At 41.3% G+C, this 27,443-nt stretch overlaps 2 protein-coding genes across 3 annotated transcripts in view; one reads left to right on the top strand and one right to left on the bottom strand.

The window, feature by feature from the left end:
• The window catches only part of LOC134287812 (ribonuclease Oy-like), a 47,549-nt gene that overhangs the window by 18,473 nt on the left and 1,633 nt on the right, over nucleotides 1-27,443 (top strand). Inside the window, exon 1 of one of the 2 annotated variants that reach the window (XM_062850803.1) lies at nucleotides 26,384-26,842. The exons of the other annotated variant lie outside the window; for it this stretch is intronic. Within the exon in view, the coding sequence (XP_062706787.1) occupies nucleotides 26,775-26,842 (68 nt within the window). The 5' untranslated portion in view covers nucleotides 26,384-26,774. Of the gene's footprint in view, nucleotides 1-26,383; nucleotides 26,843-27,443 lie in introns of those variants that run through there. 2 annotated transcript variants of the gene reach the window in all.
• Nucleotides 17,983-21,029, bottom strand: LOC134288782 (uncharacterized protein K02A2.6-like). Its single transcript, XM_062854654.1, has 3 exons — nucleotides 20,223-21,029; nucleotides 19,389-20,168; nucleotides 17,983-18,691 (listed from the first exon to the last, which is right to left on the bottom strand). The coding sequence occupies exons 1-3, from the start codon at nucleotides 20,411-20,413 to the stop codon at nucleotides 17,983-17,985; spliced, it is 1,680 nt and encodes a 559-aa protein (XP_062710638.1). The 5' UTR covers nucleotides 20,414-21,029.

Raw genomic sequence — 27,443 nt, 5'->3', positions numbered from 1 at the left:
GGAAAACTCCTAACATTCTTCAAGAATCCTCGAACAAGCTCAGCAGGCTCAAATATTCATTAGAATTCCTAAATAATCACAAAATATCGAGGAATACTCTAAAACTCTTCAAGAATCCTCGAGCAAGCACAGTGAACTCAAATATTCATCTGAATTTTTCAATTATCGTAAAATCGAGGAAAACTCCTAACATTCTTCAAGAATCCTCGAATAAGCTCAGCAGGCTCAAATATTCATTAGTATTCCTAAATAATCACAAAAAGTCGAGGAATATTCTCAAATTCTTCAAGAATTCTCGAGCAAGCTCAGTGTACTCAAATATTCATTAGAATTTCGAAATAATCACAAAATATCGGGGAATACTCTAAAACTCTTCAAGAATCCTCGAACAAGCTCAGTGAACTCAAATATTCATTAGAATTCCTAAATAATCACAAAAAATCGAGGAATACTCTAAAACTCTTCAAGAATCCTCGAGCAAGCTCAGTGTACTCAAATATTCATAAGAGTTCCTAAATAATCACAAAATATCTAGGAATACTCTAAAACTCTTCAAGAATCCTCAAACATTCTCAGTGAACTCAAATATTCATCTGAATTTTTCAGTTATCGTAAAATCGAGGAAAACTCCCAGGCCCGGATTAAGGATTATGGGGGCCCGGGCCCGAGCGGATGTGGAGGCCCTGCTGAGAGGTGACCAAAAATGTTTTTCCTTATTTTCCAACAGTACTTGAACAATATGAAAAATAAAGCTAATGTTAGCAACCAAAAAAAGTTTTTGTGGGGTCCCTTAAAATGTGGCGGCCCGGGGCCCGGCCCCCCCCCCTTAGATCCGGCCCTGAAAACTTCTAACATTCTTCAAGAAACCTTATTCGAGCAGGCTCAAATATTCATTAGAATTCCTAAATAATCACAAAAAGTCGAGGAATATTCTCAAATTCTTCTAGAATTCTCGAGCAAGCTCAGTGTACTCAAATATTCATTAGAGTTCCTAAATAATAACAAAATATCGAGGAATACTCTAAAACTCTTCAAGAATCCTCGAATAAGCTCAGCAGGCTCAAATATTCATTAGAATTCCTAAATAATCAGAAAAAATCACAATTAATCACAAAAAAGATCCTGGACCGTTCGGAAATCGAATCCAGTACTTTCAGCATGGTCCTTCTAAATATTGGTTAACCGCGCGTTTACCGCTGCGAGATTTCTTCAATTCTATTTATATTCCTCAAAATGATCCTCAGCTGAACTTATCATCATAACTCGTGTAACTTATGATCTCGCCCTAAAAACTATTGGTAACCATGTGTGTAGCTCGTTGTTTTCTGCACATAAACAGCAGGTAAACATCAAAATTTAACCTATTGGCAGATAGAGGACAGTCTCCTCTTGATCAAGCTGGCGTTTAAATTTTTGTTTATTCATTTATCTACTCGGTAGCATCGTGCTACACACTTGGTTACCAATGGCTTTTAGGCCCTTATCACGAATTACGCGAGATATCGCGTTTTTTTTTTCATCAATCGCGCATTCCTTTCTCAGCTTACTCAATAATAAAAATGTTTTTTTTTTCTATATTGTACTGCAATATAAATACGAGTACCATTCCTGAAACACCATGTTTGAGTAATGATTGTTTATTTGTCTAGATGCATTATTTCTATTACAAAATCATCCGTGTACTGCACGTGCATTAACCAACATGCAATCAGTTACATATTTTTTCTGAAATCAATTTGTGTCCAACTATTTTCCGGATCAACGTCAGTGAGGCAAATCTGCTGCTTTGTTTCGCTGCATCATCCGCACGGGTGCCCACCGCAGGCCAGCCAAGAAACCGTTAGCTGCTGTTCGATCGCGGTGGCGCGCAATAATTTTGGAAATGTTTTCATACAAATGCCTCTCAATGTAGATTTTTGTATGAAACCCCCTGATATTTATATACCATTCGACTCGTTATTAGTTTCTGAGCAAAATGACCGTACATAGTTATATGATAAAACACATTTTTACGGGAGAAATCGTTGTGCAAACACAAAAATTTGCGGCATGGGAGCGGTTTTCCTACCAAAAATTTTGGTGTTCTCGAGAGTCCAACTTTTTCAAATTTTGAGTAAAATCAAATATTTTTTTATGAAAATGAAGCCCAACATCTCAGCTACAGCGTGATTTGTTTTATATTTCGATATCACTTTTCGTTAATTTTTAAAACATCGAAACGTGGGCCGAAGTCGGGTTTTACCGGCCCGCCCGGTAAGCTTCCCCTTAAAGAGCGAAATAAGTTTCCAGAAAAAAATCTATATAGAGGTAAGTTGGTTGCCACTCACGAAACGGCGGCGACGACGGCGCAAAAACTGGTTACCATATTTGCGGTCAGAGCCGCGCGCGCACGGACTTCTCGGTCAATGTCCGGCACGGCACAAGGTAGCGCGCAGTTTTACGTGGATAAGAACACAGGAGAGCATGAGTGAGTATGGATATCACACTGCATACACTCTACCTATATTGAATGGTCAACCGGCAATGTGGTGCTGTCGCTGTGTCCATCCGGTTGGTCCCACGATGGACACATTCTCCGGAAAGGTGGCCACAAATCGTAGTTCACGGTAATTGAATATCAAGGACGTAGTATCATAACATCAGAGACGTTGCAAAATAGAGTTGTTCTACAGAATTTTACAAGAAGTTCACCATCAATATCCACTAGAAGTTCTACGTTAATGTTATATGCATCATTCGAGTGTTCTCCGAGATTATCAACGGCAGGACCTATCGTGACGCTAACATCGACTCTGACCGCTACCTGGTGATGGCCAAACTTCGCCCAGAACTCTCGTCAAAAACAATGTAGGGAATCGCGCTACTTGGGCGGTGGCTTCTATATTCGTCTGTTTTCCACTATAACTCAGTCAATCTTGAACCAATTGACACAATTCTTGGAATGCGGTGAGATAGGTATAGTATCTACCCGTGTACAAAATTTCAAGTCAATCGGTTCAAAATTGACCGAGTTACAGTGGAAAACAGACGAAAATAACAGACGAAGAAAACCACCGCCCAAGTAGCGCGATACCCTACATAACCGACGGCCGCATCGATACGATCTAGAGCGACTGAAGAAGAATCTCGAGGTAAGTAACGTGGACTTCGGACGGACGAGGGTGGCTCCTCTGGAGGACTGCTGGAGTGCAGTCAAAGCAGCCATCAACAACGCAGTCGAGGGCATTATCGGGTACCGTTAAACGAGGTATCTTTGATAATGCGGGTATTTTTAATAGTGCGGCAGGCATTGTGTAATTTATCTTATAACTGAGGGGGTTAGAAGCAAAGGGTGTAAGTGACAAAAACCCACTTTCGAGTAAATGAGGTTTGAAGTTTTTGATCAATTTTTCTTCCCATACAAAATGTATGGAGTTTCAAAATCAACCCAATTTTCTCTGATTTATTGTAATTTTTGCAATCATCGTAGGAACAATCTTAAAAAAGTTTCTTAAAGCTTGAAATCTGAAGAATTTTATGATATGCTCAGCTCAAAATCGTCAAAATGGTCACTTACACCCCTTTGATTCTGGGCCCCTCAACTATGATTCCTTCAACCAGTTAAGAAAAAGGTAAACGTAAATCAATTCTATACATATGAAAGTTCATCTTAGACGTATTTTCATTAAAATCTAGTTTATATTCAACTTTTTGGACAAACATTAAAAATGGTTGATATTTTTGTCATTTATCAACCCCTTCAAACAATCTGCTATACGACTTCGTTAAAACTATTTTTTCAATGAATGGACTTTTATTCTCGATAGATTCATCATAGTAGATTCCAAATCTGGCCTTGAATCTCTTAACGAAGTGTGTTTTAACGAAATGGAAGCAATTTTGTAAATTGGGATATTAATCTCCATACATTGATAAACGCCTAAAAGTAGGCAATGCCCTTGTAGTTTCATGTAGATAAATATGTGTTGTTCAAAATTTGTTGATAAAACATTAAAAAACTACCCAAAAAAGAAAACTAACCATGAATAGCATGTAATCATATATTGATGTACCGTTAAGCATTTATCATTACAAAGATAATGATTTTTGATAGCTAAATTTGTTCTGTTTTGCACTCAATACTCCACAAACTCATTTTTATGTGTAGAATTTAAAAAATGAATGTTTTGATATGAAAATTCTATCTAATACTAGCTGTCCCGGCAAACTTTGTCTTGCCGTCTTGTGGTGGTTTGACAACTGTTGAGCTCACAATAGTACCGCACTCTAGATTGATTTCATGTTGATCGTTTTGATTTCCTTCCCAGCTCATGGAAAATCAGTACTTTATCAATCTTGTTACTTTTCCAGTGGATTTTCGTAACTTTTTGTACATATAAACACAGCCACCGCGAATACGAATCGAACCATGCAAGAGTCATGCTGATCGGTCCACCCGTTCTTGAGTTTTGTTGCCTCAAAGGAACTTCAAACTCATTTTTTTATATATAGACTAGCTGTCCCGGCAAACTTTGTCTTGCCACGTTGTGGTGTTTTGACAATTGTTAAGGTCATTGCAGCATGGCACTCTAGATTGGTTTTATTTTGATCGTGTTGATTTTCTTCCCAAGTCATGAAAAATCAGAGTTTTACCAATTTTCTTACTTTTTAAATTAATTTTCGTAACTTTTTTTACATATAAACACAGCCACCATGAATACGAATCAAACCATGCAAGAGTCATCCTGATCGGTTCAGCCGTTCGTGAGTTTTGTTGCCTCAAAGGTACTTCAAACTCATTTTTATATATATAGATATTCCATAAGCTTTCTCTCATCATGTTCATACTCCTAAGATTTCAATCTGTGATTATTTTTTGAGATTTGATGTGTTTTAGGGCATTATAAAAGTTACCCCAAAATGAAAATCTGATTTTCGATTATATGAAAAACTAAAAGTTATCCAAAATATTTCAGATTACCGTAATCCGGGGTAACATTGATCAGAATTTTCGATCTTTCTTGAATAATTCCCTTGTTAAAGCAAATGTTACATGTTTTATATTTTTAAAAGAAGTACTGGCCCCCTGAGTTTGTGTTAAGCTACTCGAAAAAGTATTGTAAAACTTTAAAACATGTTTAAAAGGGTTTTTAAATCTAATTTTTGATTGTGTTGATTTGGGGTAACATTGATCATGTCAGTGATCAATGTTCATTTGTGTTGAAAATATCCTTACTTACTAAATTCGGGGTCGCTGATTTCGAATATGTTGTTTAAATTCTTGCAAATAATGTACTTTTTAAGTTATTTTAGGATTAAAATCCTCTAAACCACGAATAACGCCTAAGGGTAGGCAATGGCTTAAGGAATTGATAGTTGACTTTTAATAAATCGTAAATTTTACTGAAAAATAGCATTTTCATAAAAGTTTCGTTTATTAAATCAAACTCTAGGATATCATATTGAAGTAATACAGTGATTTCGAACCTCATATTATATCTAGTATTCACGCCAAGCATGAATGTTTGACAGTGTATCTCATTGCGTTACGAAACACAGTTATGGAAAAATCGATTTAATTCAATGTTTATGAAATTCAATTTTCTTAAATTGCATGTCATTTAATAGCTAAATGATAGCAGATTACGATATACCATTCCATAGTAGATACTGATTCAATGTAAAATGCTTGTTTGAAGATTTCATGAGGTGGGTCAAGCCGATCAATGTTACCCCGCTGATCAATGATACCCCGGATTACGGTATCGAATCTTTCAATTGCAATTGATAACTGGTACCCCAGTACGTGTTTTAAAAATATAAAACTCTGGGAAATACTGTAACATGTAAAAATATTGAGAAAATTCGCTGAAAAACTATCAAAGCTACCCCATTTTACGGTGGAATGAAGTAAACGTGTTCGTGGGAAGTTACCAAGCTGGTTTCATCGACGGCCGCTCGAAAACGGACCAGATCGTACAGTAAATCCTCCAGAAATGCCGTGAATACCAGGTCTCATCGTACCGCCTATTCATCAACTTCAAGGCGACATTTGACAGTGTCGACCCAACAGAGCTATGGCAAATCATTTCCAAGTCAGATGCTCGTTTCACTTAAACAGTGTAAACCAGGTATAAATCAAATAACGTTGTTTATTTTCTTCGTCATAAGGCGTTTTTTATGGCAATTTACAGCGATTTTCAGGGGCGTTCTAGAGAAACTCAAGAGTGTTTCAGAGGTGTTCTAGGATTCTTATGGGGTTTCAGGAGGATTTAGGGGCGTTTCAGGAAGTTTCAAGGGTTTTCCAGAGTGTTCCTAGAACTCCTTAAAGGTCTTGAAACGCCTCTAGAATCCCCTCTAAAACTCTCTTAAAAACCTCCTGAAACCCACTGAAACGATAAAACTTCCAAACGCCCTCTGAAAAACCCTGAAACCACTCATAACCAAAACTACTGGGGTGCCGGGGATGCCAGGCACCCCCTAGAATTTGAATGCATTGCTGTGATATATGGGACGATGAATGATGAATGGATGAACTAATGAATATCTGACAAAAAACCGCAGTTTCGCCCATGTGAAATCTCCTAAAACGCCTTGAAATGCAGTGATCTCTGACATCGCCTTGAAATTTCTTCGGAAGCCTCTTAAAACTCCTTTAACTCTCTTAAATGTCTTGAAACGCCATGAAACCCCTCTAAAAATTCCCTGAAACTTTCTTGAAAGTCCCCGAAATTACCCCTGAATCCCTAGAAAACCCCTTCAGAACCCTTCTGAAATTTTCTTGAAATTGAATTAAATATTTTGGTACATAATTTGATGATTTATTTTCTCTTGGCAAATTAAATTTAAGAGAATCCAAATTCAATGGATAGCATAAGAAATAACTGGATTTAGACGTCCGCTGGATATTTTTCTAGTACCGTGGAATTTTGCACGAAAAAACAAATGAAAACAAATCTTCCAGTACTAACCTTTCAACAATTGGCTTCTTTAGTGGTGTTAAGGAATTCCATGTTCTGAATCTGCATGTCAAATTGAGCCAATCACCCCTTGTCACATTTTGTACTGGGTGCAGCAGTTGCCCAGCTGTCAAAAGGTGATATCAAAAAAACTCTTTGTACATAATTGATTTTAGGTATCGAAATAAAGTTCTAAAAATCTGAAAAAAGCATAGTGGCTCAGAAAAATGTGTTTTTTTTTTCGTATAAATCATTAAAAATCAATGCATTCTTCTAAATTTCAAAAACTGCGAATTATTCTGTGGACTTACACAAGTTAATTCAGTTGTTCATGATTGGGTTGTTTAGTGAATAAAATATTGATATTTTCTATAGCCTTATCGACTGAGCTCATTTTTCTGAGTATAACGTGATTTGATTGCGTTCCAGTTTCTTTGTTATGATGGTTAAATGAACAAAACAGTTTAATTTTCCGTGGATAGAATGACAATTAAATCGATAAAATGACAGTTCGCCCCGAACAAAAAATTTCCCCCATACAAACTTTAAATGAATTTTGAAAATAATTCCCGACCACCAAAAATTAAAAAATTTTGGATTTCGACTAATTTTAGGACGAATTAGTAGAGATTCCCATTATGAAATAATCTGGATACCCCTAAAGAACCCAATTTACCTATGAAAAACAAAACCCACGATAATGTTCAATAGAGCATGGCTCTTTTTAATCGACTTTTGACCAACGGAGGCATTATTGTGAGCCGGTGACTTGAGCTGTTATGGCTGATGTGATTTGCATAAGTGTTAAGTGAAATTTTTTTCCCTCTTCCGACGTCTTCCTTCGCAGTAGTGTCGTCGTTGTAAGACACAAAAAACCGGTTCAATGGTTGGTCCTTATTGAACAGTGGTTTCCAAACAGTGATTAACCCGCAAAATCAGTTCCTAAGGTCTATATATATAATTCAGCCGGTAAATGCGCAGCAATTGGGTTCTTTAGGGGTATCCTGATTATTGCATAATCGGAATCTCCGTCCAAAAATTAGTCGAAATCCAAAATTTCATCATTTTCGGTGCCCGGAAACTATTTTTAAAATGCATTTAAAGTTTGTATGGGGAAAATTTTTTGTTCGGGGCGAACTGTCACTTTATCGATTGAACTGTCATTCTAGCCACGGAAATTAAAACTGTTTTGTTTATTTAACCATCAAAACAAATGAATCGGGACGCAATAAAATCACCTTATACTCAGAAAAATGAGCTCTTTCGATTAAGCTAAAGAAAATGGCAATATTTAATTCACTAAACAACCCAATTCAGCAAGAGCATGCTAAGGATCATCAGGATCTATTTCCTGGTGCGATACAGGACTGCAAAATCTGAAGTCAACACGGAGTATTGTTCTCGTATTTCTGTGCAAAGTCCTAAATCGGATTCAGGAGAAGAGATAGATGCAACTCTTCTGCGACTGCAGGCAGCATTCTGTGCCGGAAGATCATGTGTATACAGGGTTCGTAATTTTCGTTTCAGCGATACGAAATATGCTATTCTCACACGGTAAAAATTCTGCACGCTGGATGGAAGGGAAAAATCCCTTAACTATTCAACGTCTCAATCAACATGATTAGAAATTCTTTTCCTTTTAAATCGCAATGCTGTCAGTTTTGATTTGAGAACCAAAACAAACCCACCGAAGAAATAAACTGAAAATCACTTCGATTTGCACTAATGTACAAAGCAATACAATCGAAAGTGAAAAGCTGTTGATTTTGTAATGACTGTTTTGGGCATGAAAGTAAATATAGATGACAGGTGGTAGAAAGTGATTCGCTTCGATTCGCACCTCATCATCAGATGTGAAGTAGTGTAGTGGTAAAGCGGAAGACCATGAATCTCAAGGTCCTGGTTTCGAATCTTGGTGTTGCGGGGGTACACTTTTTTATTTTTTATTTTGAAATCAAAATATTGTCAACATTGAATTGAAGTGCACTTCCAGTAAAACTGAAGAGGCATTGGATGTTCTTTTTCAGATGATAACAGACTGTTTGGACAGTAGTGCGAATTCAAGTGCCAATCTGTTCATATCAGAGTGCAGATTTTTTACCGTGCACGGCGGCGGGAGAACTTATTTTCACTATTTTGTTTGAGAAACACTTTTCCCCTCCAGCACTTCTTTCGAGAGCAGCGATTCAAGATAACTGAAAATCACAGCAACCTGCGGATAATTTCTTTTCGTTCTGGTAAATTTTCACTCACCCAATTCTCACGAAAATCTTTTCAAAGCAGATTAACAAAAATTGTGCCCGCGACGGGATTCGAACCTGGAACATTACTAAAAACAACCGCGACACGCATACTCTATCCACACCACCACGCCAACCACACAGAGGGAGTAGAAAATTTACTGCATAAAACTAATTGTCGTTGGCGTCATAGGAGTCAAGGAAAGACAACATGATCGGCCGACGAAGGGTAAACAAAATTCTCGCCGCTTTGGGAGTGAGTAAAAATATATTTTCACTCTCCTCTTTGTGCGGGAGATTTCTCATGCCAGATTTTCGCTGAAAATTGGCGTGAGGGAGAGTTCTATTTTCGTGAGAATGAGCGAAAATTCCGACCGCTGTGTGTATAGCGTCACGCTCCGTATCATCCTGGTACAGGTCAACAAATTCCAAGAGTCTCTTTATCTGATATTCATTGACTACGAGCAGTGTTGAAAATTTCATTTCGTCATATCTAAATTCAATCGCCTACAACAAATTTTAGAAGCTGAACCTGAGAATATGGTATATGAAAAACTTGTGCGGCTAGACCAGTTCTGCTAGAAAGTCACGGAAAAACCGATATTTTTCGAATATTTAAGGTAAATGTCACGGACCACCTTTGAAAAATGCTAAATGATATTCACCGGGAATATCATTTGGCATTTTTCAAAGGAAGCCCGTGACATTTACGTTAAATATTCGAAAAATAGCGGTTTTTTCGTGACTTTCTAGCAGAACTGGTCTAGCTGCACAAGTCTTTCATATACCATATTCTCAGGTTCAGCCTCCAAAATGAGCTGTAGGTGATTGAATTTAGATATGACGAAATGAATTTTTCAGCACTGACTACGAGAAAGCTATCGATCATCGAACCATGAAAATCTGTGGTCATGTCTGTGGTGTGCAGCAAGGATGTACAGGGGATGGCCAAAATGTTTGGGATAGGCATTTTTTTTTCTTTCGCCTAAAAGTTCAACAAGCTGTAACTTTTCAAAGAATGCATAAAAAAATCTCAAATTTTGATCGTTTGTCAACCTATTATATGTCCATCATTGGTACAAATTTGGGCTTGATTGGTTAATCTTTCGTGAAGTTAGAACCGATTTGGTAAAACACTATTTTTAGACAACATATTTTTTAACTGTCATATATCGGGAACCAGTGAACCTAATTGAACGAATTTTTGAACGTTCATGAACAATATATCAGTCCTTCATTCAACGTTATAAAATGTTATATTTTCTTACGATGAATTAAGTTAAACCAGGTTGAAATTTTTACTCATATAAAGGAAAATAGGTCAAATTTACAATACCACGAGATATGTCAGCTCAAAAAAAAGATGTTTAAAAAATAGTATTCTAGCTTCGCAAAAGGTTAACCAATCGAGCCCGAATTGGTACCAATGATGCACATGTAATAGGTTGACAAATAGACAAAATTTGAGATTTTTTATACCTTCTATTTAAAGTTACAGCATGTTAAACTTTTTTGTGAGAGAAAAAACAGTTGCCTATCCCAAACAATTAAGAATTCATCAGAGAATTCAGTATATACTTTTGTGCCTTTTTTAGTATCGTAAAGAAAAGCAAATATCGATTATGTGCATTTGTTGTGCCGATTACTCTGTTTTTTTGGTTCAATTGCTGCATCTATAAACCCGCTTATTGAAAACGAAGGCCACTTCTACTTCTACTTCTACTTCCTTTTTGTCCCAGTACTCGCTTGTAAAATTTGTGGTAGACATAAGGGAACATCTATTTATTACGTAACGCTAAATTCGACATTTTTGAACTCGATGTTTGGTTCATTTGGATCTGGCGGCCTTCATAATGTGTTTTTGTATGATGACTCCAACTTTATGTATGGGTCGTAACGCTAAACTATATTCCCTATTCCCCTGAAGCGTTACGAAATTTATTAAACCCCTATCTCCTGAAGCGATAGGTTATTTGGGGACGACGCATAATGAAAGTTGAAAACTTAAAATAGTTTATGCAATTCAGTACCATAATTTACATTTTATATAACTCATTTTGGTATCATAATGGCCAATTTTTCCGAACTGGCTCCTTATGCAACTGAAATGAGTTGCATAATGAAAAATAGTTGTATAATATTCATAATGCAACTCATTTGAGTTGCTTTATGAACATTATGCAACTCAAATGGGTTGCATTATGAAAAAAAATCATTGCATAAAATTTTGTATGGAACTCGTTGCAAAACTCGATTTGAAAAAATCAAGTTTTTGCAACTCGTAACATAAATAACTATTTCATAAGCGATTTTCGGAAATTTCGACATTTTTATAGCGGGTTGCACAAGGCTTTTCAAAGATCAAATTAAATGCTAATTTTGAAATCATATCACGATGAGATATTGAGCAGATATTTGACAACTTTTTGAAAATTTCATCAATATCATATTAAGATATGGCATCAAAATTTCATCCTTGTAAGATACAGTATGCGGCAGGAAAAAATGCGAAAGTGTTTTTCAACTTCAAACCTCATTTTTGTCCATTTGACATTAACCAATCTATGTTTCAACGTTCCATGATCTATAATAGGCTAGTTTTCTGAAAAGTTAATTAAAAAATTGCCCATTTTGGTCACTAACCTTCACAGGGCGGCGCCTGAAGATGAAGACAAACCGCAGAAAATCGCACAGGTCGCTAAATTTCGCATCTGATAAAACAACATGTTTGATTTTCTCTACAATATCATCAAATATATGTACTTATTTCATCTGGTATGTGAAACTACATGGCTCTGGATCAGTGTGGTCTGGTTGTTTATCGAATTTGAGCTAATTTTGTTACTGTTATAATCATTTTGTTTAATGACCATTGGGCGCGCAGTTTATTGATACCGCTTATTAGGCCTACATTTTCACATGTTAAACATCAAATATGTTCATTTTTATTTTTCAGTGCTAGAATATAGACATTGACTGATACACTGTCATGAAAAAATAGTCATATATATCCCATATTTAGCGTGTAATAGTGCCTTGAACTTTTCGCATTTTTTCCTGCCGCACCCTGTATGATTATGACATTCACGTCTACCCGGGGAGCGATTGACCGTGTACCGAATTGTGGGCTACTTTGGCAGCCCATCACTGTGGAGCATTTGAACGACTTTGATTATGTTGCCCTGGAAGCCTAACGACGTTCTGCAGAGTAAGCTCAGCGACCTGGCAGAACTCTCCTCTGCAGCGAGTCCAAGCATCACCGTTAGCAAGACCAAATCAACACAGCCAACTCCATCAACTTTACAGAAGCTGCGCAAGCAGTGGAGCAGGTCGAAAACTTTCAATATCAACTAAATAGCGTCAAACGGCGATACCAAGATCGACATAGGAGCACGGATCATGGTCGGAAATATATAGAGATCCAGTCAGATGAGTCAACGCACCAAAATTCAAACGTGAAATCAGTGAAACGTGATGCAAGTAAGCAGAGATCACACAGAAGCTTAATAACTAGATCTCGAATGCGACTGTGTCATCCAAAACCGATCGACAGAAATTCAAAACCGTAAATGAATGAGAATCGGACACACCCTACGAAAAAGCGGAGACGAAATCAGCAAACAAGTACTGGATTGAAATCCGGCAGGACATCGTAGCAGAGGCAGACCCAGGGGCTCGTGGCGACGAAGCCTCTACAAGGAAATCAAGGTAGTCGATAGGAGCCTGACCTGGGAATCTTTTACGTTGGCCCTATGTACCCCTAGGGGTGCTCATGATACATGAATGAGAGATTCGGGGTCTGTTCGTAATGGTAATCTTCTGTGCTAAGGATATTGGTAGAACTCAGTGCACACTTATTTTGGAATCCCTTGTTCGGCAGCATCATTTTTAGCATTTTTGCACGGTTTCTCAAAATAATACAACAAATGGTTGGAAACCCCTCTCGGAGAACTTAGTGTGAGTAGTAATGATGTGGAAGCAACATCCAATCATCAGTCCTCCAGGGCATGACTCGAGACTCGATCGACTACGAACAAGTCGCTGGCCGGCCCAAGGAAGGCGCGCGCGCGCGAGCGTGATGAGCGCGGCAAAAATATATGACAAATTCATCACCGACATGGCATGGTGCTGGCATGCGTGGAAGAGTCCTCGCAGGTTTGTGCCCCGAAGGCCTGGAAGATGCCACATTGAGACACAAAAAAGATAATTTGTTTTTCTCTCGGTTGGCAGAATGTCGTCGGCCGGTAGCGCAACGCGACATGGCGTTGATTAGCGCAATTCCCGGCACAACAAGGCGTTATCATTAATTTCAATCGAATTTTTCGGGGCAACGATATGAGATTGCGAAGATGTGATAAGTTGCTACAGGCTGAAAAAATGTTTTTAAGGTTGAATTCGTATATCACCCAAACTGATAGTTTTTTAGGATATGTAAAAACTCAAAAAGAGTGAAATATATTCAACGAAGAGAAAAATTGGTAGGTGTGTATGCAAATGATTTCACGTTGCATATAATTGAGGCATTTAGCTACAAAACGTTATCAACGCTATATCATGAAATGACCCAAGTGCCTTATGCATTTCGAGCTGCAAAATGGGGAGTTGACAACCCGAAGCGCCCAACACAACTCCGGTCCTGGCCACAAGTCCTTACCTCATACTTCTACGAGTCAATCGATGACAAAGACCGCAAGCTAAGAGTTGTGTGCTTAGCTGGTAGTGCAGCCTGGGCACTGTTGTCCTTCTGACTTGAGGTACGACTCGAGCGTCTGTTCACCAAGGAGGTGCGGCTCAAACAGCGTCTGTTCTGGCATCCTGCGGCTGAGAAGGAAATGCTGTATCACGCCCAGCTAGTTCCAAAGTGGTAGTCCCATCAGCGTGGTCGTACCAGTGTTGGTTTGGACGTTAAACAGAACTGGCACGATAGCCCTCCGGCGATACAGGAGTGTTGGCGTAGGCCCAATAAGCCACCCGTAAATATTCCCATTGCGAATAACATAGGAGAAAATACGACTTGATACAATCGGCAAATACCCACGCAACAAAATAAGGACTACGATTGGAAACTTGGAACATGGAATTGCAAGTCACTTGGTTTCGCAGGATGCGACAGGGTAATCTACGACGAACTACTTCCCCGCAACTTCGACATCGTGGCGTTGCAGGAACTTTGTTGGACTGGACAGAAAGTGTGAAAAAGCGGACATTGAGCAGCTACCTTCTACAAAAGCTGTGGAGCAGCTACCCATCTACAAAAAGGGCGACAAGTTGGATTGCGGGAACTACCGCGCGATCACACTTCTGAGCGCTGCCTTTAAAATACATTCTGCCGCCGTCTATCACCGATTGCAAAAGAGTTCGCGGGGCAATATCAGGCTTCACCCATAAAAGCGCTACAACGGACCAGATGTTCGCCATCCGCCGGGTGTTGCAGAAATGCCGCGAATGCAACGTGCCCACACATCACTTGTTAATGGATTTCAAATCGGCGTATGATACAATCGATCAAGACCAGCTATGGTAGATTACACAGCGTAACAAAAATAAACTTTTGGTCTGTCTCAAGAGCAAACTTATGTGTCTCCGAAGGATTTTGAGCCGCTGAATCCGAATCCGGGCTCAGATTTGCTCTAACACGTCACAATTTTTAGCTATACCTCAATTTATACGGCAAAATAGGCGATTTTGGGCTTTTTTGACTGCAAGCCATTAAGTATGGAAATATTTTTGTTAAAGCAATCAAAAGGTTAATTGGTCGATTAACATCTAAATTAATGACTCATGCAAAAAAACTCGTTTTACCAAATCGAATTTGATAGTTTTAAGCGATTTAGTTTCGGTACAATGTTTCCCATACAAGTCACCCTCCAAAAGTTGCATGCAAGTTTTCATACTAACATAAAATGCTTAAATCTATAAAATTTGATTAGGTAAAACGAAATATTTTGAATAAGTCGTTAATTTAGATGTTTATTGACCAATTAACCTTTTGATTGCTTAAAAAAATATTTCCAAGCTTAATGGCTTGCAGTCAAAAAAGCCCAAAATCACATATTTTGCCCTATAAATTGAGGTATAGCTCAAAATTGTGACGTGTTAGAGCAAATCTGAGCCCGGATTCGGATTCAGCGGCCCAAAATCCTTCGGAGACACATAAGTTTGCTTTTGGGACAAAAAAAATGTTGCGCTGTGTTATGCATTAATACGGATTCCCGGATAAACTGATACGATTGATCAAGGCGACGATGGATCGAGTGATGTGCGTAGTTCGAGTATCAGGGACACTCTCGAGCCCCTTCGAATTTCGCAGAGGGCTACGGAAGGTGATGGTCTTTCGTGCTTGCTGTTCAACATTGCTTTAGAGGATGTAATAGGAGAGTGGGGATGAACACCAATGGAATGATTTTTATGAAGTCCGTTCAGCTGCTTGGTTTCGCTAATGATATTGATATTATTGCTCGTAAATTTGAGACAATGGCGGAAACGTACATCCGACTAAAGAGTGAAGCCAGGCGAATCGGATTAGTCATTAATGGGTCGAAGACAAATTACATGATGGCAAAGGGCTCCAAGGAGGAATCACCGCACGCGCCTCCGCGAATTTAAATAGGGGGCTGTCCATAAACCACGTGGTCATTTTTTTGGGACTTCTCGACCCCCCGCGTGGTCATTTGTCCATACAAAATTTTTTATTCGTCCATACAAAATGCTCATAGGCCGAACACCCCCCCCCCCCCCCTCATGACCACGTGGTTTATGGACAGCCCCTAGACGGTGATGAAATCGAGGCGGTTGAAGAATTTGTGTACTTGGGCTCACTGGTGACCGCCGAAAACGACACCAGCAGAGAAATTTAGAGGCGCATTGTGGCAGGAAATCGTTCTTACTCTGGACTCCGCAGAACTCTACGATCGAATAAAGTTCGCCGTAACACGAAGTTAACCATCTACAAAACGCTGATTAGACCGGTCGTCCTCTATGGGCACGAAACATGGACCCTACGTGCAGAGGACCAACGCGCCCTTGGAGTTTTCGAACGGAAGGTGTTGCGTACCATCTACGGCGGAGTGCAGATTGAAGACGGGACATGGAGAAGGCGAATGATCCACGAGCTGCATCAGCTGCTGAGAGAACCAGCCATCGCCCATTCCGCGAAAATCGGGAGGCTACGGTGGACGGGTCACGTGCATCAGGATGTTGGATAGCAACCCGAGTAAAATGGTTCGCGAGAGTTATCCAACCGGTACAAGAAGACGGGGTGCGCAGCGAGCTAGGTAAGTCGACCAAGTGAGTGCGGAACTGAAGACAAACAGCCATGGACCGAGTGGAATGGAGACTGCTACTATGTACAGCAGAGGCCACCCAGGCCTTAGCCTGATCGGTAAAGTAAGTATGATCCGCCAAGGGTTCGACGTATTACCCGTGTCAACACCGACGCTTCATCAGTGCAGGAGATAGAATCAGCCATCCGTAGCATGAAATCGAACAGGGCCCCGGGGGTCGATCGCATACACGATCGCATATCAGCTGAGATGCTCAAAGCTGACCCCGTAGTATCCGCACAACAGCTGCATCAATTACTCTGCAACATATGGAGACCGTGACAATTCCGACGGACTGGATGCAAGGCGTTACCTGACTATATGTGTTAACTGGCGGGGCATCATGTTAATTGTAGGGATCAGAAGGGGGTCACTACATTACTGTGCATCGTTCTCAAAGTCACACTCCGTATCGTCCTAGACCAAATCAATGAATTCCAAGAGTCTCTCTACCTAGTGTTCATTGATTACGAAAAAGCATTCGACCGTATCAATCACGAAAACATGTGGGAAGCCATTAGGCGCAAGGGTGTCTCTGAGAAAATCATCGGCCTCATTGAAGCACAGTACAGGGCGTTTTAGTGTACAACGGTGTCCGTTCCCATTCGGATCATTGGAGTGAGTCAAGGATTATACTATCACCGCTACTGTTCCTCATTGTAATCGACGAGATCCTGGTAGATGCGATTGACCGTGAACTAAAGCGAGGGTTGCTGTGGCAGCCCATTAACATGGAGCACCTGAATGACTTCGAATTGGCTGCGGTATATAATTCGTGCATGCTGGCCTGACGATTAGATCTCCAACGTGGAGCTCCATCGTCGATATCATCAAAAGCCGATAGCGACAGAAATTCGGGAGTAAAAGTGGAGGTGGGTTGGCCACACTATACACAGGGGAGGAAACGGAATCTGCAAGCAAGCGTTAGACTAGAACCTATGGGCAAGACAGACCTAACTGTCGTGAACTGGCATCATCTTGAAGCCTCGACAGTGGTAGGAAAGCGCTGCTTGAAAAAGAGGGCTATCCGCACCGGCGAGTTCTTCTACGCCGCAGGCCTTTAAGTAGGAATGCGAGGCAGGGCTTCGGTCCAACTCTTTTGCTGCTACAGGAGATGCTCGCTGTTCCGCGTCCGAATCGAGAGTGGGCTCGATGGACTGATGCACGCCTTTAAATAGGAGTGCGAGGCAGGGCTTCGTTCCAACTCTTGCTGCTGCAGGAGATGCTCGCTGTTCCGCGTCCGAGTCGAGAGTGGGGCTCGAGGGCATGCATTTGTAAATCAATTTTTATTCAGTTCATTTTGTGTGTTCTACATTGATAGTGTTTAAGTGATTTATGTTTCCATTTTCAGCCTTAAGTTTAAGTATTTTGTATCATTGATACTTGTTTCTTTTCTCTGTTTTGTGTTTTCGTGTTTATACAATGTGTATGTGTGCTTTTTTAATTTTATAACCTACTTAACCTAACTGCAAATTTGATAACCTAATTAACAAGCGCTCTTATGAGCGGGTATTCGGAGGCGGTGGCACTCACGTACAGGCTGTCGATCGCGTCTTCGATGCGGTCCCTGACCGTTTTGCAGCCCGCTGCACTGTGCATGTATCTGATTCTGCTGTCGTAGGGAACGTCCAGGATGATTCGTAGGAGCCGGTTCTGAACGACTTGGAGTTTTTGTTTGTGGGATTCCGCGCACGTTCCCCACACCGGCATTGCGTAGTTGACTACCGGAATGATGATGGTGTTCAGTACAGCCAGCTTGTTCCGGCGCGACAGTCGGGATCGTCGACGGATGAGTGGGTACAGGGAGTTAAGCAGCCACATGCACTTCTGTTTCAGCCCATCGGTGTGGGCCCGGTACGTCAGTTTATCGTCGAAGACGACCCCGAGGTATCCGACCTCGTTGGCCCAGTCTATGGGCTTGTTGTTCACCCGGATGAAACAGTCCGGTGGTGGAAGGAGCTTTGGTGACTGACGGTGCCGGAAGAGAATGGCCTGGCTCTTGGCTTCGTTCACCTTGATTTTCCACGAAGCAAGGTATGTGACATAGGCCGTCACCCCCCGCTGGAGTCTTGATCGGTAGATCGCTGGAGTCCTGCCGTTTGCGACAATCCCGCTGTCGTCCGCATAAAGGGCCAGACTGCACCCTCCCGGTAGTTCTGGGATGTGTGGGGCTCGAGGGACTGATGCACGCCTTTAAATAGGAGTGCGAGGCAGGGCTTCGTTCCAACTCTTGCTGCTGCAGGAGATGCTCGCTGTTCCGCGTCCGAATCGAGAGTGGGGCTCGAGGGACTGATGCACGCCTTTAAATAGGAGTGCGAGGCAGGGCTTCGTTCCAACTCTTGCTGCTGCAGGAGATGCTCGCTGTTCCGCGTCCGAATCGAGAGTGGACTCGATGTACCATAATGCTCACCTTATATACCACACGTTTAGGTATTCTTGGCCAATCAAAGGATGTACAAATCAACCAATAAGGGAAAGGAATTCAGAAAAGTATTCTTTCTCAATACGAGTTTTTCATCAACGCTTTTATTTATTTATTCTCTTTTTTTATTGTCTGTAACCTGTTCATTTATTCTACAATACCCTTCTTCTCTACTGTTTAAGGACAAGGTATTTGGAGTACATTGCTCAAAATTTCTAGAGCACCTTTTTTTAGAACCGTTGAACGGATTTGGATTAAAATGCATCACGCTGTTGACTACCACTGAACAATTAGCGTGATGCATTTTCATCCAAATCCGTTCAACGGTTCTAAAAAACGGTGCTCTAGAAATTTTGAGCTATGTACTCCAAATACCTTGTCCTTAATCAAAAATGGAATACAAAACCATGTCACTGAATCTAGAGGGTTTTTTGTGGACCGTTTTGGTCGATCAAGATTTTCTGACTGCGTATTAACATTATCTGGTCTCACTTCAGGAAGTTGAATTACAGGCAAATCCACGTTTACTTCTGTCTCATTGTAATCTTTCTCTTCAAGCTCTACTGGAATCTTCTTTACGTCTTGAACGTTTCTTGAATACTGAACTCCCCGGTCACTTTGTACGATAACCTTCGCACCTTCTCTAGCCAAAACTGTGTAACGATGTTCCGCAAAAGTTGGTTCTCCTTTTTGGTTTACATTTCGTGCCAGTAGTACCTTATCCCCGACTACGATATCCGATGTCCTTGCTCCTCTAACCTTATCGGCATATATTTTACTGTCAAGTTTAGATACCGCATCCTTCTCACGTATGTCGGTTCTATCGATGCTGTCTGCCGGAAGAGATTCCCATAAGAACGGGAACGTTCCTCTGAAACGCCAACCCACCAATAATTCAAAAGGTGTAACACCCAATCGCGACAATGGTCTGACTTTGTTATGCATATGCAAGTATTTTTCTAACGCTATCTTCCAATTGACGTTGTCGACCTTTGCCGCAGTAAGGGCATCCTTGAGTCCTTTGTTTTGGCGTTCTACCGCCCCATTCGATTGGGCACTCAATGGGATGGACTTTTTGATCTTGACGCCTCTGTCTTCCCAAGTTTTGACGAAGTTTTCGCTCTGGAATGGTGGGCCATTGTCGCTGCAGATTGCCAACGGGTAACCCCACACCTCAAATATTCTGCTTAACGCTTGATTCGTGCTGTTGGCATCGGTGCTTTTGACTTCCACAACATGCAAGTACCTAAAGGAAGAACTCGCGTTATTTGAAGTTCACAATGATCATAAATTTGAATACCTTGAATAAGTGTCAACAACAACCAGAAATTCTCCAGACCCACAGTTTTTAAATGAGAAAAAATCGATCTGGAGAATTTCCCATGGTCCATCGGGTAACTCGCGACTTGTCAGAGGAACGGGTGGATTTTTTCTGGATAGTCGCAAACAAGTCTCACATCTCTTGACGAACGCTTCAGCCTGTTTAGCCATGCCCGGCCACCAGAAGTAATTCCTTAGAATTTTTTCATAGAAGCCGCGCCCATGTGTCCTTGATGGGCTGACTCGAGGGCTCTTTCGTGTAAAGTGTACGGTAGAATTACCCTATCTCTTAGGAACACTAGGGCTCCCAGAACTCTCAGATTCTTGGCTTCCGACTCGTATTTCCGCAGGCTTTTATCCCAATGTCCAGTTTTGATCGCTTCACATACCTGTATCAATTCACCATCTTTTTCAGCTTCTGTCTCAATGTCACTCCAAGTGAATTCCAATGTTCCGGCATCCAAAAGGTACAGGAGATGTTTTTCCGTATCTTCATCGAACGGTTCTGACGATTGCGACTCCTCCAACAATCGGGATAACGTGTCAGCTAGATTCATTTCTCCAGGAACTCTGGCAACCTATGTATATTCTGGTTAATTTAAAATGATTGCTGTTGAAAAGAACTTTAACATACCTTAAAGTTGTATGGCTGTAAACGTAACGCCCACGCTTCAGCACGTGATACAGCCCTTTTTCCTATTCTGTGTAGCCCTCCGAAAATGAATTCGTTGGATTCCGCGTCCGTCCGGATGGTGAATTCAATGCTTAACAGGTACATAGAAAAACGTTCAACGCCCCATACCATGGCCAGCGCCTCTTTTTGCGTTTGCGGATACTTCCTTTCAGCTAGTGTTAGCGCTTTAGAAGCGCATGCAATTATACGGGGTTTGGAATCCTTATCATACTGGATTAAAACGGCACCTAGCCCATAGGGTGAGGCGTCGACGAACAACTCCGTTTCATCGTCCCGACAAAAGTATCCCAGGGTGTTGATACAATTCCATGCGCTGCTCTTTAAGAATTTGAATTCATCTTCCAAGTCCTGGTTCCAATAAAAAATGTCTGCATTTGCCAATTCACGCAAATGCCGTGTTTTATCTGCTCGTAGAGGAATGAAGCGGTCAATGAAGGTTATCAAACCTAAGAAGCTCTTCACTTCTGCTTGGGACTCGGGTTTTCGAAAGTTCTTTATAGCTCCTATGTTCTCATCTTCTACTTGCCAGCCCCTACTTGACAACATGAATCCCAAGAACTTGACTTCTTCTTTTCCAAAGGCGCATTTTCCGTGATTGATTTTAACGTTGTGATATTCAAATCTTTGCATAACTTCCTGCAGGTTTCGATCGTGTTCTTCTTTTGTCCTGCCAAACACCAAGACATCATCTTGATAATTCACCGTTCCTTCACACCCAGCTAAGATTGTAGTCTGCATTACCTCCTGGAAAATGTCTGGTGCGTTTGTTAGGCCAAACGGTAATCGGCAACAACGGTAAAGCGCATCCCCCGCAAAGAAGTTCGTAAGATGTCTGGACTGTTCATCAAGGACGATGTGGAAGAATGCATTGGTTAGGTCAATCGTGGAAAAATACCGAGCCCCGTGCAGCTCCATCAATATTGATTCGAACGTCGGCATTTTAAACGGTGTTCTATGGATGCATTTATTCGGGCCGCGTAGATCCACAACGAGACGAATATCTGACTTTCCTTTCGGGATTACTAAGAGTGATGAGCAAAATCTTCTGTCCATATCCGGTGTTACTTTCTCGATTATACCGGAGTCTTGCAGTTCGACTATTTTTTGCTTTGTCAACTCTTTGAATGCGGCAGGGATATGTGTGTACACGTTCCTTGAAGGGGGCATCGACGTATCATAACTCAATGTAACTGGTGGTACGTTGAATTTAGGAAATTCCGGTACCTTGTGTGCTTCTATGCTGTGAACGCAGAACTCACAACGCCAATCTTGTTCGCTGATTTCTCTCACTGGTACGTCGAGTCCTATTGCCAGTAGACTGTATCTCATGGCAGTATTAAAGCCCAAGAGGGCTCTTGTTTCATCAATCACATAGAATTTTTCCACTGTGACCGGTCGGTCATCCGAGACGAAAAGCTCCGCAGAGAAGGTAGCTATCACTTCAATGCTTCCATTTGTTGCGTACGCTCGTAGCGGCTTGTCTGATTCGTAGCATAGCTCAAATAAGTTTTGCTTGGCTGTTTCATCGTGCAGAATAGCTTCAAAAGAATCTTGCGTAATAGTGTTAACCTGCGCACCAGAGTCGATGAAAAATCGAATCTTCACTCCGGCAACGAACGCGGAGATATAGGCAGGTCCACTGTTTGATACACAAGATTCCACTCGATCTATTTCAGCCGATTGATCATCTGATAATGGACGAACGACCTGCAATGACAACAACAAAACTTCTTCTTCTTACATTGCTTTTATTTATTTAATTTCTGTTTGTTTAACAAAAAATGGCATAAACGAAAACGAATTCATTAAATGTAATAAAGAGGCAAAAACATATCGTTATCATCCTTTACTCATGATTTCCTTCCATTACATGCGGTGGCTCTTTATCCTCTTCCGGCTCTTGTTTCACTTGTGTGGGGCACGCCCGCGCAATGTGCCCACGTCGATCGCAGTTGCGGCATACCTTGTCACGATGGAAACAATCTTCAGGTGTGTGGTATGCGCTCCAGCATCTCCAGCATGACTGGGTGAGTCGTTGATTTCTTGCCAGGCCTCGGTTGAAAACGTCTCTTCCCCGACCACCTGAGAATTTTCTGGTCTGCTCGAACTGACCCCGACGGAAGTTTCCATGGTCGAATGGTTGCCGTGATACTGCAGCCACTGTTGCTGTTCGTTGCTGATGAAGCCTTTGGTAATCATCCTCGTTCTCAAGCTCAACCTCCCGAATGCGAACCTGATCGATAAGTTCATTGAGTGTTCCTCCGTCGGTGAGTACGCGATAGGCCAAAGTCCTCACTCGGCCGTCCGTCGATCCTCTGGTAAGAGTACGAGAAATAGCCTCAAATTCTTCGTCCGCTCTGTAGTTGCAAAGTTTTGATGCTGCCGACACTCTCTTCACATATTCAATGTTAACTTCACCACTTTTCTGCACCATATTCGCAAGTTTGCTGCGCTGTGACAGAATGTCCTGCTTTGATTCTGAACAAATCAAATTCGATGGTCTCCTCAGTTGCTTGGATGAGATTCATTGAAGCGTTGAAGACATTTTTCCAGTGGTCGTAAACTCTCTTGTTCAGCTCTGTATCACCGGATGCTGGCACGCATTCCGGAATACTCAAACTGCTGCGCGACATGTTGTTCATCGTCATGAGCAATGATTCGTTTCCATTAACCAGATCGTCACGCATTGTACTCGACCTCGCTCCGGCGAAATTCCTGTCCTGACCCGTGGCGGCCAAACTTCGACTCAATTCTTCTTTCTCTTTACGGGTTCGTTCCAGTTCCGCTTTCACTTTCAACAGCTCGTTCATCATTTTCTTCGAAGACGATTCCTCCTTCCCTTTCCGACCTTTTTCTCGTTCTGATTTCGATTTCGACAGCTCATCCTTCGATTTCTTTGTCGGCTTCTCCTTTACAGCCCTGTGAAGTAAACAAAAACGCTCTTTATAGTCTTAAACGCACATTTTCTTCACCAACCAAAGTCGATCCAACCACACATCTAGAGAGTTAAGTTTTAAGTTCCAAATTAACTTGTTTTTTTTTTTCAAGCCTTCGATCTCACCCTTTTCTATGAGAGATCTTTCGTATTTCCGGCATTTCCACTTATCAAACTCTTCCTTTTCTATAAGAGTCTCTCAAAACTGTTTTCTATCATTTATTGTTCTCTCCCTTTTCTATGAGAGAATCATTTAATTGAACTTTCGTATCACAAACTCTTTCTTTCCTATAAGAGTTACTCATTTTCATCCATCTTTTACACTATATCTTCCATATCTATTCTCTTCTTTTTGCACTGTTCACAACACAATATACACATTAAATTAACTCACCTTTTCTCTGGAGGGTTAGCGTCCCCACCGGCTGCGCCATTGTCGTGAACTGGCATCATCTTGAAGCCTCGACAGTGGTAGGAAAGCGCTGCTTGAAAAAGAGGGCTATCCGCACCGGCGAGTTCTTCTACGCCGCAGGCCTTTAAGTAGGAATGCGAGGCAGGGCTTCGGTCCAACTCTTTTGCTGCTACAGGAGATGCTCGCTGTTCCGCGTCCGAATCGAGAGTGGGCTCGATGGACTGATGCACGCCTTTAAATAGGAGTGCGAGGCAGGGCTTCGTTCCAACTCTTGCTGCTGCAGGAGATGCTCGCTGTTCCGCGTCCGAATCGAGAGTGGGGCTCGAGGGACTGATGCACGCCTTTAAATAGGAGTGCGAGGCAGGGCTTCGATCCAACTCTTGCTGCTGCAGGAGATGCTCGCTGTTCCGCGTCCGAATCGAGAGTGGGGCTCGAGGGACTGATGCACGCCTTTAAATAGGAGTGCGAGGCAGGGCTTCGTTCCAACTCTTGCTGCTGCAGGAGATGCTCGCTGTTCCGCGTCCGAATCGAGAGTGGACTCGATGTACCATAATGCTCACCTTATATACCACACGTTTAGGTATTCTTGGCCAATCAAAGGATGTACAAATCAACCAATAAGGGAAAGGAATTCAGAAAAGTATTCTTTCTCAATACGAGTTTTTCATCAACGCTTTTATTTATTCATTCTCTTTTTTTATTGTCTGTAACCTGTTCATTTATTCTACACTAACGAGAGCAAATCTGTGTTCGAGGTGTTGTTCAGAATTCCTCACAGTTCCTCAGAATTTCTTCCATTTTTGTCAAACTGCAAAGTGTTGCGTGTGCTGAATGAAAATTGCAGTTTTAGGGATGTCTTTCGACAAATTTCGCCGATTATCGATAAAGAGAGCAACTCAAAGTCTCTCAAAGTTTCTCTCTTTTGCACAATCAGTGTCTTGCTCCTAGATTGGAACCCAGCAGGACATCGCAGCAAAGGCAGACCAAGAGGTTCATGGCTTCCCTCTGCACCATCGAGGGTGCTCAGGACTGAAACTGAAGCTGAGGATAATTCTTGGTGGAAAACAAGAATTGCAGCGTAGCGCAGACGTCTGCATCACGAGTTGTACCAAGTGTACGAAGATGCGAATATTGTGAAACGCTTAAAATACAGCAGACTTCAGTGGGCTGAACACGTAATGCGAATGTCGGAAAAAAGAATAGCGAAAACAATATTCAGCAGGAAACCAGGTAGAGGTCGTCGACTTCGTGGACGTCCGCGAACGCGCTTGCTGCATGCGGTTGAAGAATCTGTGATCCCTACACGTTCGGCGAAACTGGAGGAACATCGCCCAAGACCGATGAAGATGGTGCTCTACTATACGCTCGGCGTTGAAGTAAAGTTATTGATCATGCGAGAGAAAGTTGGAACTTCGGAAGTCAAAACTTCGCAATTCTAATGTAGGGTTCGCCGACGCACATATCGACTTCGATCTAAAATAAATCAATATGTACAATACTTTGTAGCCAACAAGATTTCAAAGTAGATAGGTCTAATAATTTCTAGCGTTCTATTTTAATAGGTCGAATCTGCATTGGAATTAGAACAAACGAAAGACCTATTCAAGCCGAAAGCCATATTTGATTGTGATTAATTACTGTAAGAAAATTATACATTTTTTTCAGAATCGATCTAATCCTCTGCAGGAGAAGCTATTTTGTCAAAATTTGAGTCATTAGACAATTAATCAATGATCAGTGAAAATTTTCTTAAGATTTAAAACAAAGATTTGCCATCCATAAAACATGTGAAGACTCACTGAAGAGTTGAACATGTGTTGGAACTGTCTCGTACTTGTGAAAAGCTTGTTTCAAGTAATAACATCAAAACATTTCAATTCAATATTTTACCTACGTTGAAGATTACTAGTGCAGGTAATTGCACATGATGTGCTTAATGCTGTGGCAGCCAAAGCAACTTTTGATGCACCTGTTCTTGCACTTGTCTTCAAACATAAGCTTCCCAATCGAAAAGCTTCCAGCATCGTACGATTCCTACCCCTCAGTTGAACCTATAAAAATGCTGTCAACTCATCTGACAGCATGTTGTTTGTTTGCGCAAGCTGCCTGACAGATGGTAAATACTGGCATTTTCATTTTGTAAGTCGCTTTATCATGACTCAGTCGCAAAAGAAAAACATCTTCGGGTGTTATTGAACGAAAGAAAAGACAAATCGACTAGCATTTACAGAAACTCGTTTGTCACACCTTATACGGTGACAATAAATCGTAGTTCAGTGCGAGATTTAGTTTGTTATTCAACACAGTGCGTGTCGTGTTCGGTCAAAGGCGAAGATCCTCTGGAGAAAGAAAAGTGCTTCCCTGGCTGGTGCGGAAAAGGAAATTTCAGCAAAAGCCCAATTTGCTACCGATTACACTCCATCCAATGGGCAGGTGAAAGCGCACGGTGACGCAAAATCGAAAAACAACGGCAAATTAATTCCACCCCATCATGAAACTGGATCACCTGGCGATATTTCTGGCATTTCTGTATCTGCAATGTTACGTCTGGGCCGACAGGTGAGATTGATTCTGGGAAAATAATAATACGGTGTCATATCGAAAGAAAGAATCTAATTACGCCACGCAAATAGAGGTGCGAAAAATGAATGCAAATTGCGCTGTTTTGACAAAGTGGAATCAAACAACGTTATCTAACACTCTGATGACATTGACAACCGCTATATTGTGAATACATTGTGATGCTTGGCTGTGATCTGGGCTGTGATTGTGCCTCCTTATAGACATTTCAATAAAACCGAATGCGAATAACAAGTAGAGTCGTGCGGAGGACAAATGTTTCAAAACTCAATTGCAAGCGAAATACAGCTGCTTTTGGTTGGATTTGCAGGTGTTTTGGATAGGTCATTTCGTACATACTTGCGTACGTCATATAAATGCTGAACGTGTGAAAATTTTGCACGAGCTATGCATCCGATTCCGAAATATCAATGAGTCAATATTTATCTGATCAGTGATAATTGTAGACCCACTCTTGAAAATGGCATGTAAATTTAAATCCACCAAAAGATTCGTTTGAGAAATAAGTTTTTGTACCTTCTATTCCCGCCCTCCAATACTTATTCATTTGAACAAAACTAGACTCATTTTTGGTTATCTC

Source organism: Aedes albopictus, chromosome 2, assembly GCF_035046485.1.
Source record: "Aedes albopictus strain Foshan chromosome 2, AalbF5, whole genome shotgun sequence".
Lineage (NCBI taxonomy): Eukaryota > Metazoa > Arthropoda > Insecta > Diptera > Culicidae > Aedes > Aedes albopictus.
This window is presented reverse-complemented; position numbering and strand designations above follow the sequence as displayed.